Source organism: Balaenoptera musculus, chromosome 4 (assembly GCF_009873245.2).
Source record: "Balaenoptera musculus isolate JJ_BM4_2016_0621 chromosome 4, mBalMus1.pri.v3, whole genome shotgun sequence".
In the NCBI taxonomy this organism is placed as follows: domain Eukaryota; kingdom Metazoa; phylum Chordata; class Mammalia; order Artiodactyla; family Balaenopteridae; genus Balaenoptera; species Balaenoptera musculus.
This window is the reverse complement of record NC_045788.1, coordinates 15,031,506-15,049,679: the sequence shown is the minus strand read 5'-3', so window position 1 is coordinate 15,049,679 and position 18,174 is coordinate 15,031,506. Positions and strand designations below refer to the sequence as shown.

General features: G+C 34.5%; 1 protein-coding gene across 4 annotated transcripts in view; it reads left to right on the top strand.

Annotated features, from left to right (window-relative positions):
• Positions 1-18,174, top strand: part of TOPBP1 (DNA topoisomerase II binding protein 1) — a 71,228-nt gene that overhangs the window by 31,743 nt on the left and 21,311 nt on the right. For all 4 annotated transcript variants that reach the window (XM_036850119.1, XM_036850118.1, XM_036850121.1 and 1 more), the window contains 8 exons: positions 433-605; positions 4,650-4,861; positions 6,115-6,401; positions 12,718-12,891; positions 12,984-13,093; positions 15,686-15,809; positions 16,404-16,550; positions 16,668-16,770. In XM_036850119.1, the coding sequence (XP_036706014.1) occupies positions 433-605; positions 4,650-4,861; positions 6,115-6,401; positions 12,718-12,891; positions 12,984-13,093; positions 15,686-15,809; positions 16,404-16,550; positions 16,668-16,770 (1,330 nt within the window). The remainder of the gene's footprint in view (positions 1-432; positions 606-4,649; positions 4,862-6,114; positions 6,402-12,717; positions 12,892-12,983; positions 13,094-15,685; positions 15,810-16,403; positions 16,551-16,667; positions 16,771-18,174) is intronic.

Here is an 18,174-nt window from a genome sequence, read left to right as displayed (position 1 = left end):
TTCTTAGGAAGTTACTCCAGGTCATCTCATACTATTTCAATTTTCCTAGTTTTCTTACTACCAAAACATGACATACACTTTTGTATTATTCCATCTTGTTGGCTTATCACTAATAATTTCATCATTGATTTTTTTTTCAACTTTCAAAGAGAAAAAATGATAATACTTCGGAAGAAATTAAATTTTAAGCAAAATTCAATAAATTCGATGATAAATCTGACTGATTTTAACATCCTATATAATGGATTGATGTGTATGTATTTCTTTAATGTTATAATTTTAAATGTGTTGAGAATGAGCATATATACACATTTATATGAAAGTAAAATTGCTTTTCATCTAAACTAAAATTACGTTTACTGTAACTGAACCAGTGTTAACCACTAGTCGCTTATTTCAGGTTGATGTTATTGTTTCTCTTGTTTTTAAAAGGTAACTTGTATAGACTATCAGACTTTAATTGATCCAAAGTCAAATCCTCTCTTCACACCAGTCCCAGTAATGGCAGGAATGACTCCTTTAGAGGATTGTGTTCTTTCATTCAGCCAGTGTGCAGGAGCTGAAAAAGATTCATTGACATTCTTAGCAAATCGCCTTGGAGCAAGGTATGTAGTATTTTTAGTGTACCTGCTGTCTTGGTGTACTTTTTATTTGTTTTGACTTATAGAAGAGCATTCAAATTAGGATTTCACTGGGTGTCTTTATAATATTTATGAGGAATGTGTTGCATATCTATGTGATGGCTCAAAGTGGGAGAGGGAGAATGCTGTTAGATGGATGCCTGGCAAATGTTAAGACTCCAGGTATTAATGCTTACCTACCAGGAAAGGGAATATTTAAAGCTGATACATGGGTCGTTATTGAGTGTTGCTTGTCTAAGCATTATTTATTCCCTTCCATGTGCCATATGGATGATTTATTCTTTTTCAGTGTACATTCGTTGTTTTTCTGCAGTGCAAATGTTAAGCAGGAATAATGAATACTTTGGGAGAAAGAAAATGAACTTTAAAGTTCCAAAATCCAAATTAGCCCAACCTGTAAGTGAACTTTAATGGTGGCTGTTTAAAAAGGAAGTAGAAAACTCATTATATAAATAAATATAAATGAACTAAACTTTACATTAAAGGAAAAGTTCTTTTAGATTATATCATGAAGCAGCACTTAAAATGCTTTTAAACAAGAGACACATCTAAACCGAAATGATTCGGAACATTCGGGAAGAAACAAAAGATGGGCAAAGATACCTCAAAAGAAAGGAGAGTGTTGCAGTTTTAACGTCAGACAAGTTTGGATTCAAATCAAAAGGCATTAAACAGGAAAAAGAAGAGCACTGTAAATAAAGAGTGCTATTCACACTGAAGGTAAAAAATATGTATATACCAAATAGAGCATGACTACCATTCATAGAACAAAAACAGCAGGAAATTCAATGAGGAATCAGCAGAAACGTTAATTGTAGGAGACTTTAATTCCCACCTTTTACCTCATGACAGGTCAAATGCAAAACTATAAGGATACAGAGTTAAACAGCATAGTTAGCTATCCACCCTAAAACAGTGACCATACCATTTCAGGCACCTGTGGAACACTCATAAACATTGCCTGTATAGAAATTGGCCACAAAGAAAACCTCAGTAAGTTCCCTGAAGTAGAAAGAGTGGAGACCATATTCTGTAATCACAGTGCAAAAAAAAAAAAACCAAAAAACTAGAAATGAGTAGTAGAAATAGAAAATGAAAAGACTTTATCAACTGGACATTTTAGAACTTTTTAGTAACTCTTGGTTCAAAGAGGAATTCAAAACCACTTTTAAGCCTAGAAATCATTATCAACCTGATAGTAACAAGCAACACCAGTGCCCACATTGTGACCTTAAAATACCACTTCCCACTAAAAGAAACTAAAGCTTAAAGAAATGATTGGTTCTAGGTCTGGGGCAGAAAAGATACCAGTGAGTCTGGAACATTTTGTCAGAACAGAGAGCAAGTATTGATACATTATTGAAGACTAGTAGGAAGGGTTGTGTCAAAAGGACCTCCACTGGCCAAAGACAGGAAAAGTTAAGTGTCACTAGAGATAATAATGGCAGTGGATCCAGACACATTTAAATAATGTTTAAATCATAACTTCATAATGGCACCAAACAAACTAAGCTAATTGGTCATGTTTGAAGGATGCTAGGAAACCAACTCATTATTTTGAAAGCTGGTAAATAAAGAGAAAGGATCAAGTATTTATCCTGCTTTTCCTATACAGTCTGTATCAGAGTACCATAATAATGGATAAGACAGTTTCCCTTTATAGAAGTATTCCAACAAATAAGTGAAAAAAGAATGATAAGATTGTGATTCTTAAATGTGACTAATAAATGAAAGAATCTAGGCATTGAAAATCAACAGTTAATCACATACTAAAGAGAAAACCAGACATTATATGCTTCCTTGTGAAGAATACATCACCACCTTGAAGTAGTCTTAGCAAAATAATGAAACCTCAATCTAATAAAACCTAGATTCAACTACTGAATTATAGGAAATACAGGAGAATAACATGTTCTACTACAGCACAGCAATACAGTCAGCAAAATCCAGACTCTGAGATAACTCTACATTATAGTGTCTTCAGCAAGGGAGCAAGGAAAGAAGAGGGAACCTGCAAGCTAAAAGACATAAAAAATTAAATGTAGTGTTTAAGGATGCACTATGTGATAAAACTAAAGAAAAGTAAGGAAGTGATAATCATAAATATCCAAATAGTGGCTACTGTTAGCAAGGGAGGGAAGGGGGTTAGTAACTGAGAAGAGGCACGTTGGAGAGGTTCTGGAGTGACTGGTAAGATTCTGTCTTCTGACGTGGGTGGTGGATATAAGGGTTTTCATCTTATGATAATTCATTAAATTGTATATTTCCTTTTTTGCTGTGTTCTGTACTTGGATTATACTAAACAGTAAGATTTTGGAAAAAACTGAAATTGTAGCAAATAACAATAACAAAATATGGCAACAGACTAAAGCGGTGCTCACAGAAAAATTCAGCAAAGTGGTTATGTAGAATATTAATATACAGAAGTCACTGACCTTCATATGTACAACCAGTTAGAAGAGCTAATGAAAACAAAGGTCTCTTACTAAATCTGTAGTAAGAGATAAAACACCTAGCAACATGATGTGGGATCTAAAAAAACAAAACAAATGAACAAACAAAATAAAACCAAAATAGACTCATAGATATAAAGAACAAATTAGTAGTCACCAGAGGGGAAGGGAATGGAAGGTTGGGCAAAATAGGTGACGGGGATTAAGAGGTACAAAATTCCAGTTATAAAATTAAAAAGTCACGGGGATGTAATATTCAGCATAAGGAAAAAAGTAATACTGTACTAGCTTTGTATGTTGACAGATGGCTACTAGACTTTTGGTGTTGATCATTTGTAATGCATTTAAATGTTGAGTCACTACGTAGTACACCTGAAACTAATATAATATTGTATGTCAACTATATTTCAATTTTTAAAAAAAATTTAAAGTGAAACTTGGAAGAGCTACAGAAACTTGTAAAATGCTATTGAGGGAAATAAATATGACTTGAACAGTATGAAAGATGTATCTGTTCTTGGACAGGAAGACTAAACATTGTAAAGAAATTTTTTAGAGAGGGCAATAGCAAACTAATTCTTAAATTCAAAAAAAATATTAGCAAGCAGGAAAGTCATAAAAATTCTGAAATAGAATAGTTATTTAAATATATTTTGTAAACCTCACTAGATAAAATAGTGTGTCTGTAAGTAGCAGAAAGTTCAGTGAACAGGCAGAAAGTCTAGAAATAGACCTAAACACAAACAGGAATTTGGTATATGATAAAAGTGATATTTCAACTTATTGAGGAAGAGATGGTTTATTTAATAAATATGATTCAGTAAAGTTGGAGCAACATCTCATCCCAAAATAAGTACCAAATTAATTGATCAGTGGGTTAAATGTGAAAAATGAATCCATGAAAGTACTAGGAAAAATGTGGAATATTAAAAAAATCTTAAAAGTGGGAATCTAGACCTAAAACCGGAAGTCCTAAAAGAAAAGACAATTCTGTTTATATCTCATATTCTGTTTTTGCCCCCATATTCTCTTTAATATTCTGTGATCATGAGGAAGGCGTTTAATTTCTCTGCATCTTTTCCCAGGTCGTATTTTTACAATAATTTGTAAAATATTGGTATTTCACAAATATTGAGAGGATCGAATGAGATATGTGAAAATACTTGGAGAAGTTGTAGTGGGCTAAAAGATATAATGTGTTATTCATACTCTTCCTTTGCTCCCCTAGTTGTTCCATGCTGCCTCCTTTTGGGAGGAAAGACAAGGTGGATGGGTGATGACTAATTAAATAGATGGTTTTTCTGGTTATTTCTTGTAAGTCTAGTTTAATTTGCTTATGTTTTTATAAAAAGTTTAATTGTAGCAATATATTTTCATTCTAGAGTAAGCACTTGTAAGGGGATTAGCTTAATTTAAGAAATAGAACCAACTTTTAATCTGTGAGTATTTTCTTATATTCAGAACTCTAACAAAACCATTGTATTAGAAACTTCATTCTTACTTTGCTGGCTGATTGTGCAGATGACATTTGCTTTTCTTTAAATGTAACTTTCAGTGTTCAAGAATTCTTTGTTCGGAAATCCAATGCAAAGAAAGGCATGTTTGCCAGTACACATCTTGTATTGAAAGAACCAGGTGGTTCTAAATATGAAGCTGCCAAGAAGTGGAATTTACCAGCGGTCACTATAGCTTGGCTGTTGGAGACTGCTAGATTGGGAAAGAGAGCAAATGAAAGCCATTTTCTGATCAAAGATTCACCTAAAGAAGGTTAATACTTTTATTTTGTCCTTTTATATATATTTTTTTACAATTTGATGGTTTCTGGGATATGAATGTGCTAAAACTTATTTTTAGGACAGGTCATTAAAATTTCTCCCTTTCACGTGAGCAACTCTTGGGCACTCATTATTGGGGGTGTGGGCAAAATAAATATGCGTTCATAGCACAAATGTTTAATTTGTATCTGTACTATCAAGTGTAGGCACTATCTGAAAGCTAGAGGGTACAGAACAATATAGGAGCATTCTAGGGTCTCAGTGTTTGAAGTCTAATGAGCTTAGATCCCATTTACTGTTCCTTCAGTGGCTCACACTGACACATCTTATGAGTAAAGTGCTCTCTATTCCTCATCTTTGGGCTTTTGCATGTTATCTCTTGCTTGCTTCATGCTTGCCTGTTCCTCCTTATCTTTCATTTCTCAACTTGGATGTCACTTTCCCTGGAAAGCCTTCCTTGACTCAACAAGTATGGCCTTTGTCTTGCCATAACACCCTGGCCTTTTGTAGCTCTCATCCCAGTGTTACCGTTCTAGTTTACTTTCATGTTACCCCGCTAAACCATAAGCTCTGAAAAGGCAAGGAGTACGTGTGTCTTGTGCATTATATATTTTCATTGTCTAGATTAGGCCTGGCACGGAGCAGCCGTCTAATAAGTGTATTTGTTAAATGTTGAAAAAAGGTAGGAGGCAGGGTGGGAGGACACAGTAGCCTCTCTTGTAAGATGATGATGGCATCCCTGGGCAAACTTCAGGGAAGCTTCTCAAAGCTATTACTTACTACTTTTATCTAGACAACCTGGAAATTTTACAATGCAGGCAAAGTAATATCAAAACTTCATTAAGCACTTTCCGAAAACTTGACCGTAGTTGTTAACTCTGAGTACATGTAATTGGGATTTTCTTTTTTACTCTGCCATTGACTAAGATGACATTATTTATATAATTTTGGGCAAATTATGAGGTTTGTTGAGAATATTTCAAGTTACAACAAGATGAAACAGGAAATCTAATTTCATTAATTATTTGTTTCAGTTGATGTACTTGTCTAACTCAACACATATTTTAATATATTGTCTGCTTTGTTTCTTTGAAAGTAGGTATATAACTTTGTGGTTTGAAGTATACTTGAGAATTCACATGAAAACTCACAATAAGATGTAAAAACATCACTTCTTGTGTGCCTCTTTAGACACAAAAAGACATTAGTGGCTCACATTTGTTTCTTTTCATTTTAAATCTCTAGAACAAAGTTTGGAAACTGAAACAACAAACGGGGTGAATCTAAATCCAGATACTCCAGAGCATCCTGTCACAGACCTGGAAACTCACAGAAAAACAGCTGTTACACCTTTAGATATGAACCGCTTTCAGAGTAAAGCTTTCCGTGCAGTGATCTCACAGCACTCCGGACAGGCTTCAGTCTCCCCTGCAGCAGGACAACCACTTCAGAAGGAGCCCTCATTACGCCTGGATACACCATCAAAGTTTCTGTCCAAGGACAAACTCTTCAAGCCTTCCTTTGATGTGAAGGTAAGGCTTATAGAAAATGGTCCTGGAGATAACAGTTCTATAGCTTATAAAGTAAAGCACCAAGTTCTCCATCACCTCTGAAGTTTGTAGTAGTAACTTCCAGAAATGTTGGCAAATAGATGCCTAGTATTGAGTCCCTACATATATCCAGGGTTGAGGTAACAGCTAGAGATATATAGTGTGAAATCAGGACATCTGGATTCAAGTCCTATATCTGTCATGAACGGTATGACTCACAGATCATTTAACATATCTGAGCATTAGTTCCTTTTGTACAAGGAGCATAGTATCACTTACTCTGAAAACTTACAGGTTTATCATAAGGATTAAGTGAAATTATGTGATGAAATAATTTCATAAACTGTAAAATAACATAAACACATTGCTACTTATGTTTTGATTCTAGGAGTACACCTGGTGCTCTTTCTGAAAATGTTTGTTATCACTTTACTTTTCAATCATTTCCCTTAAAAAGATGAGTTAAGTGTGCATCTTTCTTTGATCTTCTGAGCACTGGAGTATGGCTCCCTTTCTGAAAAATTCATTCACAAATCAAGGGCTAATTCAAGCTTCTCAAATGGTTTCCTTTCATTCCCCAAAGATAATTTCTTCACTATTCCTTTAGTAGTTTTTGGCCTTTCAAATGGCTGTTCAAACCATGTTTTTTTTATCCATGACTTTGCAAAATTATTGTATGGTTTATCTATTGAGGTTTTACTCATAGAGTTTAATAATTTTTACTAGTATGTTTTGGAGCAAACTTAAAGTTTACAGATTGTTCATCTTCAGAAAATAAATGTAAATTGATACCCGGGACAGTTTTCTCCAAGCTAAATCTTTGATCAAATTTCTTCTGAAGTAACATTTTGTGCTGTGATTAACACTGTTCCTTGTGCCTTAAGAAGTAGAGGAAAACCACTGGTTTGGGAACTGCAAGATCTAGAGTCAGGCCTCTGCTTTTCCTCTTGCAGCCTTTTAAGGCGAGTCAACCTCTTTGGGTTTCATTATCCCCGTCTGTAAAATCATGGAGCATATCTAGATGATTTCCAAGGTCTCAAAGCTTATAGACTCTTTGAATAGTAAGTGAAATAATATTAGGAGACAAGAAGATAGTAGAAGTATTTCTAGTCATTGAGACCATTCTTCTACCTTGCAATGAAAAGCTGATGGTTCTGAAATAGTCTCAGTGAAGGTACAAAACACATTTAAAGGTTTCATTGTTTAGTCATAGTGTATTTAGCAGTGTCTCTCTCTCTTCTGTCTTTTGTGATATATAAAATAGTTCTTCATCTTATAATAAGTGGTTCTTCAAATTGATGTAATATAGTATTTTGAATTTTTTCTCTGAAAACAGAAGGGCGCATGATTCCATATGGATCACAAAATTGAACATACATTAGGCCTTACAATAAAAAGCACCCCTTATTTAACTTAATTTTTAATTGACACACATCCAGAAAAGTACAACAGATGTGCTGGTAAATGAAACATTAGTGTTAACAGTTGGGAAGACACAATACATATTCAGAAAGAGATCATTGCCAATGCTATAGAATCTTCCTCAAGTCCCCCCTTCCCATCACTTCTTCCTCCTTCCTCCCCAAAGGTAATACTCCTGACGTCTAACACTAGCTTTGTTATGATTGTTTTTCACTTTTAAATAGGTGGAATCATAACATGTATTATGAGTCTGTCTATTTTTGTTCAACCTTTGTTTAGAAGATTTGTCAATGTTGCTACCTCTAACTATAATTCCTTGATTTTATTACTGTATAATAATCCAGTGTATGGATATATCACAACTTACATATTCAGTCTACTGTTGATGGGCATTTAGGTGGTTACTAGTTTTTTGCTCTTACAAATAGCACTACTGTGAACATTCTTGTGCATGTCTCTTGGAATATGTATACATGCTTTGCTTTTTGGTATATACCTAGAAGTGAAATTGCTGGGTCATCTTTCACCTTCAGTAGAGACTGACAGGCTGTCCGAATGGTTGTACCAGTTTATACTCCCACCAATAGTGTATTGAGCACCCAGTTTCCCCATCCTTGCCAAAGAAGTATTATAAGTTTTTTTTTTTAATATTATACTTGGAAATAATTCCTAACTTACAAGAAGTTGCAAAATAAAAATAGTATAAGGAATACTCACATAACCTTTTACTCAGATATGTAGAGTTTCCATTAATTTCCAGATGGAAGGATTTTGTTTGTTTCATTTTAAATTTCTAGTTTTATTGCATTGTGATCAGACTTTTGTTTGTAATATTTCTACTTCACAGAACTTACTGATCTTTTCTTTGTACCCTGATATATGAGCAGTTTTTGAGAACATTCTTTGATTTTTGAGAAGATTCTTTGATAAGAAGATATATTCTTTATCAGGGTTTTCTCTCTATAGATAAAAGTCTGACATATTGATTATATTGTTTAGATCTTTTATATCCTTTCCTATTTTTTGTTCATTTAACTCCTCTTATACTAAGCGGTATTTTCAGGTTTCCTAATATTGGTGTGTTTTTTATTTCTCCCTGCATCTGATGTGGTTTTTGTTTTGAATAGATCATTGCTGTATTACTTAGTGCATAGATATTCATAACTGTTATGTAAGTAGGAATGTGTCCTTTGTCTCATTTAATGCTTTTGGCTTGAAGTGTACTTTGGTATCAGGATTTCAATCGCTTCTCTCTTACTCTTTTCATTTCCCTTATAAATCTGTGCATTCCTTCATTTTTAGCCTTTTTGGATTGCTGTGTTTTAAGTGGGTCTCCTGTATACAGCATAGAGTTGGGTTTGCTTTTTGAGCAATTTTGAAAATCTTTCAGTTAGGCAGGTTAAGCCCATTCACATTTAATATGACTTATATTGTATTTGGTCTCATTTCTGTCATATATTGTAATTGCTTTGTGATTATGTTTTACATAGGTTTATTATATGTTTCTTCAGTTATTGTGTCCTCTTTGCATTTTTTTTTCCTTTTGGTATTTAGGAAAGAGTTTGTTTGTTTTATTCTCATGGTTTCTTATAGTGTTCTTAATCCCCCTTCTTCTTAACCTTTTATATGTCAGTTTTAAATTATGTCTAGATCCCCTGCTTACTGCTTCTATTGCAGTCAGTGATCTTATTCTGTTTCCACCTTTTCTCTCTTCCACTATTTTTAGTTACATTTGTCTACTTTGTCAGAAAATAAAATGTTTATATATTCTTCAACCCATGGACCTCACCCTTGTTTTAATCTTAACTCTGCATTTAAATATATGAAATGCTCACTGTCTGTCCTTTGTGAAGCTTCCCTGTCCTCTTTTGGTAGGAATGAAGTTCTGCACCTTTAAAACTTTTACTAAGGCCTTGATTCTTCAACAAATTGTTCAGATGTACTATTCTTGGTTTGGTTTTTTTTTTTTTCCCCCTTGAGTTTCCTGAAAATGCTGGTCCACTGCTACCTTGCTTTTATGTATGTTGTTTTTGAAAATTGTAATGCCAATCTAATTATGTTGTCTTTGTAAATTATTTCTTTTTTGCCTGAAAGCCATGTGGATTTTTCTTTTATTTTTAAAGTCTAATAGTTTTACAAGGATATGTCTAGATATTGATCATTCTCAATCAATTTTCCCTAATACATGGTGAGTTTTTAAATGTTTAGAATTTGGCTTCTCTGAATTTTGGTCTGAGATTAGAAAAATGGAGCTGCCAATCAACTGAGTTGAATAGAACGCTTTGGGATTGGAGCCTAAAGATCAAGAGCTCGTGTTTTGGACACATAAAGTTTGAGATGCCTGTTAGACATCCAAGTACTTTTGTCAAATAGGCAGTTACACATAAAGCCTGAAGTTTGAGGAATGGTGAGTGGTCTGGGCTAGAGAAAGAAATTTGGAGATCCGAGTTTGTAGGTAATATTTAAAGCCATATGAGAAGAGATGCCAAGAGAGCAGAAGAAGAAAAGAGCAAAGGTCTAAGGAACACCCATAGGGGCTCACATTTAGAGAAGGAAACAGCAAAGGAGACTGAGAGGAGCCACCAGTTAGGGAAGAGAAAGCCTAGAGATTGTCTTAGAGGCCAAGTAAGAAAGTATTGAGGAAGGAGTGGTTCACTATATCAGATGCTGCTGAAAGATCAACAAAGGTGAGAATAGAAAGTTGACCACGGGATTTGGCATTGTGGTCACTGGTGATCTTAACAATAACGGTTATTATGACATTGTGGAGGTGGAAGCAAGTGGGTTCCTGCAGGAATGTGGGAAGAGTTTGGGACATTGACTATAAACTATGCGTTTGAGGAGTCTTACTGTAAAGGGGAATCAAGAAATGGGGTGCTAGCTGTAGGGCAAAGTATGATCAAAAGAAGGTTGTTTTGTTTTTAAAATGGAAGAAATAACTGTATGCCAACGTGATGGATCAGTAGACATCCAGTTGATGGTGCAGATGAGAGGGGAGAATTAGTGAGAGGGGTTGGGATCTAATGTTTAAGTGGGGGAAAGTACCAGAAGGAAAGCAGTGCTCATGGCATAGGTGCAGAAGGCAGGTAGACATGGTGTGGGAGCTCTGATTTCTTTTGTATATGAAGAATTCTTTTAAATGCTGCAGAGAAATTTAAAAAAAAACAAAAAACAAAAACTTGCAAATAGAAAGCCTTACCATGTTCTCAGAAAAAAGATTAAACATCCTAAAGATCTAAAAAGATAATATAGATCCTATTTAAAATGTAAGCAGAAATAGTATAAAAATTCTGAAAAGAATAATTAAGGGAAGGCTCTAGCCCTACTAAATTATTAAAACATAAAGCTTCAGTAATTGAAGCAGTGTGTTATTGTTACATGAATAATCAAATCAATGCAGAAGATTACACCCCATAGATAGAAGAATGCATTATATGATTAAGGGGACATTCAAATCAGACAACTGTGTAGCCATCTGAGAGAACAGTTAGGATAAAACCTCAAACCTTACATCAGAATGAATTTCAGAGGATCCGATACTTAAGTACAAGAAAGGAAGGCATAAAAATACTAGAACAGGCCATGAGAGAGTGAGTTTGTTTTTAAATAATTCCGTTGTGAGGAAGGTCTTTCTAACTATAACATAATATCAAAAGAAATAAAAGATTCATATGAATTTGACAGCATTAAAAAATTCTCTACATTCAACTATGCAGATCTTATAAATATGCAATAAAAGTATTTGTTTTAAGAAAAATTCTCCATGGCAAAAATTTGACAAATGACAAATTGGGAACAAATATGTGCATATCATAGTGGGTATATATGTGCATAAAAATATATACAGATATATTTAGGCAAGTGGATATTTTAAAAAGACTAATAACCTAATGGGAAAATAAGCAAAGGATAGGAAGAGATATCTGTCACAAAAAATTGAATAGAAATATTATACATGCATGAAGGTGTTTAATCTCATTCAGTATAAGAGGATGGAAAATTAAAGCATGCAGATATATTTTTTAACCTATCAGATTGGCAAAAAAGAAAAATCTGATTACCCACTGTGCTGTCAAGCATGTTGGGAAACACTAATGCTTTGCTCATGAGAATGTCAGTGTTGGTGCGCACATTTTGCTTAAATGGTTCCCTTTACTCTTGTGTGTGCAAAATGTGTGTGTACAAGGTTATTCACTACATCGTTATACTGGCAAAAGATTGTTAATCTAAATATTCATCAGTTGAGCACTGGTTAAATACCTTCTGCTGTATGCATGGAATACTATGCAGATGGGAAAGAGAATGAGCACAAGCCCTGGACAGCAGTGGCCTCTGCTCACGAGGGAATTGTGGGTGGCTTGGGAACAGGAATACATTTTGTACCTTTGAAGATTTTTCACAATTCTCAGCTCAATCTAACTTTTTAACCTTCTTTATAGTTCATGTCTTGTTTATATCCATCCTTGCTTACTTGTTTCCGTCTGTGTGTTTTGTTTGTTTACTTGTTCGTTTATTTTGTTTTTTGGTATCATTAATTTTAACCAACTTCAACTCTAAGATCAGACAAATGTGGTAAGTGCTGCTGAAAATGTAAGCTTGTCAGTCTCTTTGAACTAATGTGCTGGACAGTATGAAATTTTTTTTCTTCATAATAGATACTAGTTCAGTCTTTTTATTGTTGTTTAGAGGAAAACTGGAGGAGGTTAAAGCTATAATCCAATTAATATTGAGGATTATTCCCTTTCTCTCTTTACCTCTTTTTCTCTCCCTCTTTCCTTATTCTGTTTACTTCTCTCTCTTCCCTTCTCTCCCCTCTTCTTCCTTTCTCTCTCCTTTTCCTCTCTTCCTTTCTCCCTCTCCCCCTCCATACATACAGGATGCACTTGCAGCCTTGGAAACTCCAGGAGGTCCCAGCCAGCAGAAAAGGAAACTGAGTACACCACTCTCAGAAGTCATTGTCAGAAACTTGAAAGTTGCTTTGGCAAATAGCTCTCGAAATACTGTCGCTCTTTCTGCCAGCCCTCAACTGAAAGGTGCCCAGTCAGAAAAGGTAGAATTAAATCTCTCATTATAAGGAAGTTTTAGATAAAAAACACTTAAAACAATAATGATTGATCTGTTTCTTTTATTTTCCATGGGCAGGAAGAAGCTCCAAAGCCACTTCACAAGGTAGTGGTATGTGTTAGTAAAAAACTCAGTAAGAGGCAGAGTGAACTAAATGGGATTGCAGCCTCTCTAGGTGCAGACTACAGGTAGTTGGCTCATCTTTCTCTTTGGTGGTGATACGGCCTAAATTTATAGGGAAACCTAAAACTGTTGTGAGCATCTACAAAAAACATTATTTTGCCTTTTAGTTTGTCATATTATCTATAAAATCTCTCCAATTGATTTTTAATTTAGCACATCCTTTTAAAATATTCTCTCCCATATCAATTCACTCTTACAAGTTTGTTTTTAGGGCATGTTTAACAAATATATGAGAACTTATTTTGTGCCACTCACTATTCTAAAAACTTGGGATCCATGAATGAGTATAATCTAGAAAAAAATCCTTGTCTTCAAGGAGTTTATAGTCTAGTAATACATTTAGGTCTGACATTAAGCATGTTTCTTAGTGATTTTCAAATTAGAGCCTTTCTGTAAGTAGTACTAAGTACTGCAGCACTCCTGAATTAAAAGTGTCTTTTTGAGGATGTTTGAATTTCTATCATTTTTACTACTTTGGAGGCATAGTTTATCAGATCCACTCTCAACCTTACAGCCAAACTAGAGACAGGTCTCTAGCATAAATGGCATCAGTATCAGGGAATGAGAGACCCTTGCCTATTCTGGCCAATCCTGAATTGATTGTATTCCTCCACTGTCTGTGGTGCTTGCTTTCTTGATCACTTGTTTTCAGCCATTCATAGATAGCATAATGATTGGTTTTACAAGTAACAAACAGTTTGAGGAATATGATTAGCTTTATCTTTCCCTTTGGTAAGTCATTTCAGTTATCTTTCTTTTTAATAAAGAAATTAGATCAGGAGAATGTAAAAATAAAATGGGTCTGTGATAGTTATAAGCACCTTAGTGTTTAATTCATCTATTGTCGAAGAGTAAAGGTTTCTTACTTATTATAACTATTATTTGTATTGTCTATTTTATAGATATATTATTCTATAATAATTATTATGTAATTATCTAATATTATACAACTACTATTATATTTATATTACCTATTACTAGTTGCTGAGCGCTTAGTATGAGGCAAGTATTATCTCATTTCATTCTCACAGTAGCCCTATGAGAGTTTTCATATTTGTCAAAATTGAATGCTTCCTTCGGTATTCTGTTTGGATGTGGACTTGATGTAAGATTTAAAAGGAACATATAGGACTTGTGTTTCTATAAGATTTAAAATGCCAGTCCTGGGAATTCCCTGGTGGTCTAGTGGTTAAGACTCTGTGCTTCCACTACTGGGGGCACAGGTTCCATCCCTGGTCAGGGAACTAGGATCCTGCATGCTGTGCAGTGCAGCCAAGAAAAAAGGAAAGAAAGAAAGAAAGAAAGAAAAAATTTGCCAACTCCTGATCTATCTACATCTACTGTCTACAACCATTGATGGTCTGTTCTTGAAGGACTAAAAGGCACAGTTTTTGTATTATCACAGTGGAGTCGGGTAGTAGTAAACCAAGATGATTCAGGCAAAAAATATTCCTTTTTTTTTAAATTATCTTGATAATTTTTTTACTGTTTTACCTCACAGCAGAAATAGAAACAATTATTAGAAAGACTGGCAATTCAATTAGCAAGGGGTTTTTCACTATTATTTTTAAGAACACATGGGCAGTGAGAAATAGAATGTTTATAATATAATTTAGGAGGGAATATTCCTTCTTAATTTGTTTAACTTGGCTATTTAAAAAGTTCAGAAATAGGAGTTCCCTGGTGGTCTAGTGGTTAGGATTCTGGGCTTTCACTGCCGTGGCCAGGATTCAGTCCCTGGTCGGGGAACTGAGATCCCGCAAGCCGAGCGACGTGGCCAAAAAAAAAAAAGTTCAGAGATATTTCTTATTTAGGAAATGGGAAGTATGTTAGGTATCCATAAAGAGAAACCTCCCTTTATTTTGGTGATTACATTTAGAATTACAATTTTTATTTCCTCCTTGGTTTTTACTTGATCTTTTGAAGGATGACATATTTTACTTTTTTTAGATTATTTTCCTAAAATAATCAAGAAAATATTAAATGGAAAGAAATCAGGAGCATAATGTAATAGCTAAGAGTGTGAGTTTTGAAGTCGAAACTGGCTCTACCTCTTATTCACTGAATATCCTTGAACAGGTTACTTTAACCATGCCTTTCAGTTTTCTTATCTGTTAAATGAGTAAAACAATACATTGTTTTAGGATTGTTGTGAGGAATGGATGAAATAATGCTCTGTAAAGTACACAGTGTGTTATGGGGCACAGAGCAAATGTACAGTGAATAGTGACTGCCAGCAACTGGAGGACAGATTGGATGCTTTGCCATTTCATTAACTTGAAAATACTTTTATTGTTATATCACCTTTATAAAATGATATTACAAAAGAAAATTGAAAATTTAGAAAAGTATACAAAGGAAAGTAATATTTTCAAGAATATCCTTCTAAACATATCTCTGCATTTATATACCTAGAGATATATGTATAAAATTTGACAATGAAAGTGGAGCCTGTCATTTAATGTTTTTTGCTTACTCTGGTTCTTGAAAGTTTTGTGAAGGTCAGAGTATTCTGTTTATAGACAGTAATGATCATCTTAAACGAATGTAGTTATTTCTCTCAGGTATTCATTTTTTTGTGTGTTTGCTTGTTTCAGGTGGAGTTTTGATGAGACAGTGACTCATTTCATTTATCAAGGGAGACCAAATGACACTAATCGGGAGTATAAATCTGTAAAAGAAAGAGGAATACACATTGTTTCAGAGCACTGGCTTTTAGAAGTAAGCCATACTTTTTTCCCTCCCCTCCCTGTTAAATGAAAATGCATGTAAACAGTATTTCAAGGCACAAACCCATTTCTTTGTATGTAAACAAGTTCGATAACCTTAGTTAATTACACATTTCACATCTTTGGCATCAAAAAATTAAGATCTTTAATCCTTAAATGCTTAACGAGTCTTTAATGGGTACTCTTTCAGATTCTCTTATTCTTTTTGCTAATTAAAAATGGTATGAAAGAAAATTTTATAATAATTTGAGGAGAATTAATTTAGCATGCCAATACAGCTTCTTTTCTTTCCTCTTCTTCCCTTTCCTTTTCTTTCTGGGTATTGCCTGGAATGTGATAGATACCTTGGCAAAAGCATAGAAATAGAATTAGATTTTATACTTTAGTGGACATGACATTTAAAAAGTGAGGACAATTTGTCATTTGATGGAATTTTTAACTGTCAACTACTTTTCAAAACTTTAATTTTGTGGACTCTTGCCATCTTAGAACATAATGTATTGGCTGTCTTTATTCTACTTAACATCATTTATTTGCTAAGATTTTTTTTTTCAGTCCTGTTTTAAAGCACACCATTGTATTGCAGTGTGCCCAAGAGTATAAACATCTTCCTGAATCTCTTTATCCACATACTTATAATCCCAAAATGAGCTTGGATATCAGTGCAGTGCAAGATGGCAGACTTTGTAATAACCGACTACTCTCAGCTGATTTGACAACGAAGGATGATGAGGTAGATGATATGGATGATACATTTACCCCCTCTTTAAGCTGAATGCACAATCATATATTGCTATGAAACCTTATACTGGGTTTGGTTTGAGAAATGGTAATTTTTCTCCTTCAATAGCCAGATCATTTGCCTGTAGAAGAAAATGATACAGATAGTATGACCATCAGTAATAAAGAATCAGCAACATCAAATGGAAATGGAAGGAATGACTCTAAAGGAGGTAAAATATTTTAAATTACGAACATAAAAAATTTATAAATATGTATCTTTAATATGGAATGCTTCCTTTGCATCAGATGGACAAATAAAAGTTTTTTTCTGTGTTGCTGAATACAAGTAAAGCATATATTTGAGGATTGAATTGAGGTTCCATGACAGTCATTAAGTAATAGTTAACAAAGCTTTAAGTGATTTAAGTGTGAAACCTGTGAAATGTGTGGAACTAGGTATTTTACAGAGTTAGTGTGACACAGCCCTATTCTATTAAAGGTAGGTGGAGTTGGTAATTTTTTAAACATTTGTCCTTTGGTTCATTTCCTTTCAGTGACTTTCAAAAAGTTTTATTATGTGCACAATATATTTTAACATAAATTCACATGGTTTTAAAGGTACAGAAGGAGGTGTGAAAAGTTTCTCCCACCCTTCTGATGTTATTTTCTTATGGAACCTTCTAGAGCTGTTTTATGCGTACAATCAAACGTGTTTTCTGGGACTTCCCTGGTGGTGCAGTGGTTAAGAATCCACCTGCTAATGCAGGAGACATGGGTTCGAGCCCTGGTCCAGGAAGATCCCACATGCCACAGAGCAGCTAAGCCTGTGTGCCACAACTACTGAAGCCCGCGCGCCTAGAGCCCGTGCTCTGCAACAAGAGAAGCCACTGCGATGAGAAGCCCGTGCACCGCAATGAAGAGTAGCCCCCGCTCGCCACAACTAGAGAAAGCCCGTGCACGGCAACGAAGGCCCAACACAGCCAAAAATAAATAGATAAGCTTTCTCCTTCCCCACTTTTAAAAAAATATGTAAATACTGAACTATTTTATATTCTGTTTTATACTTTGATCCTGATCTTTTTATTTAACAGTTCTACCTGTGGAGTGTCTATTAGTACATAAGATCTTTTTCAGTCATTTTCCCTTTTTCTGGCAACTGTATAGTATTCACAGTATGAATGGCCCACTTTATTTAGCCAGTTCCTTTTGATGGGAATGTAGTTTATTTCTAATTTCTTGCTGTTATAAAGAGTGCAGCATTGAATAACCTTATATCTATAGGTGTCCTCTTTTTAATGGATTAATATTTTCTATTTTTCTCACCCTACCATAGCTTTCCCTGTCTATGATTTACCTGTTTAGTTAGTCCTACTCTGTTCATTCCAAAAATGTTTATTTAGTACCTACTTCAATGTTTAGTCTACAAGGAAACCAAAGATAAGTATGTTGTGGTCTGTGTTTTTGAGGACCATAGGGGAAAATCATAAATGACTGTAATGTACCTCGGTGTAGTACAGAACATGAGAGGGTCAGAAGCAGGCAGGGAGCTCTACAAAAGGGTGACGACTGTGGGTCTTAGCACAGTATCTGCAAAGGGCTTCCTGATTATTTCCTCTACAGTCCTTGTAGTAAGG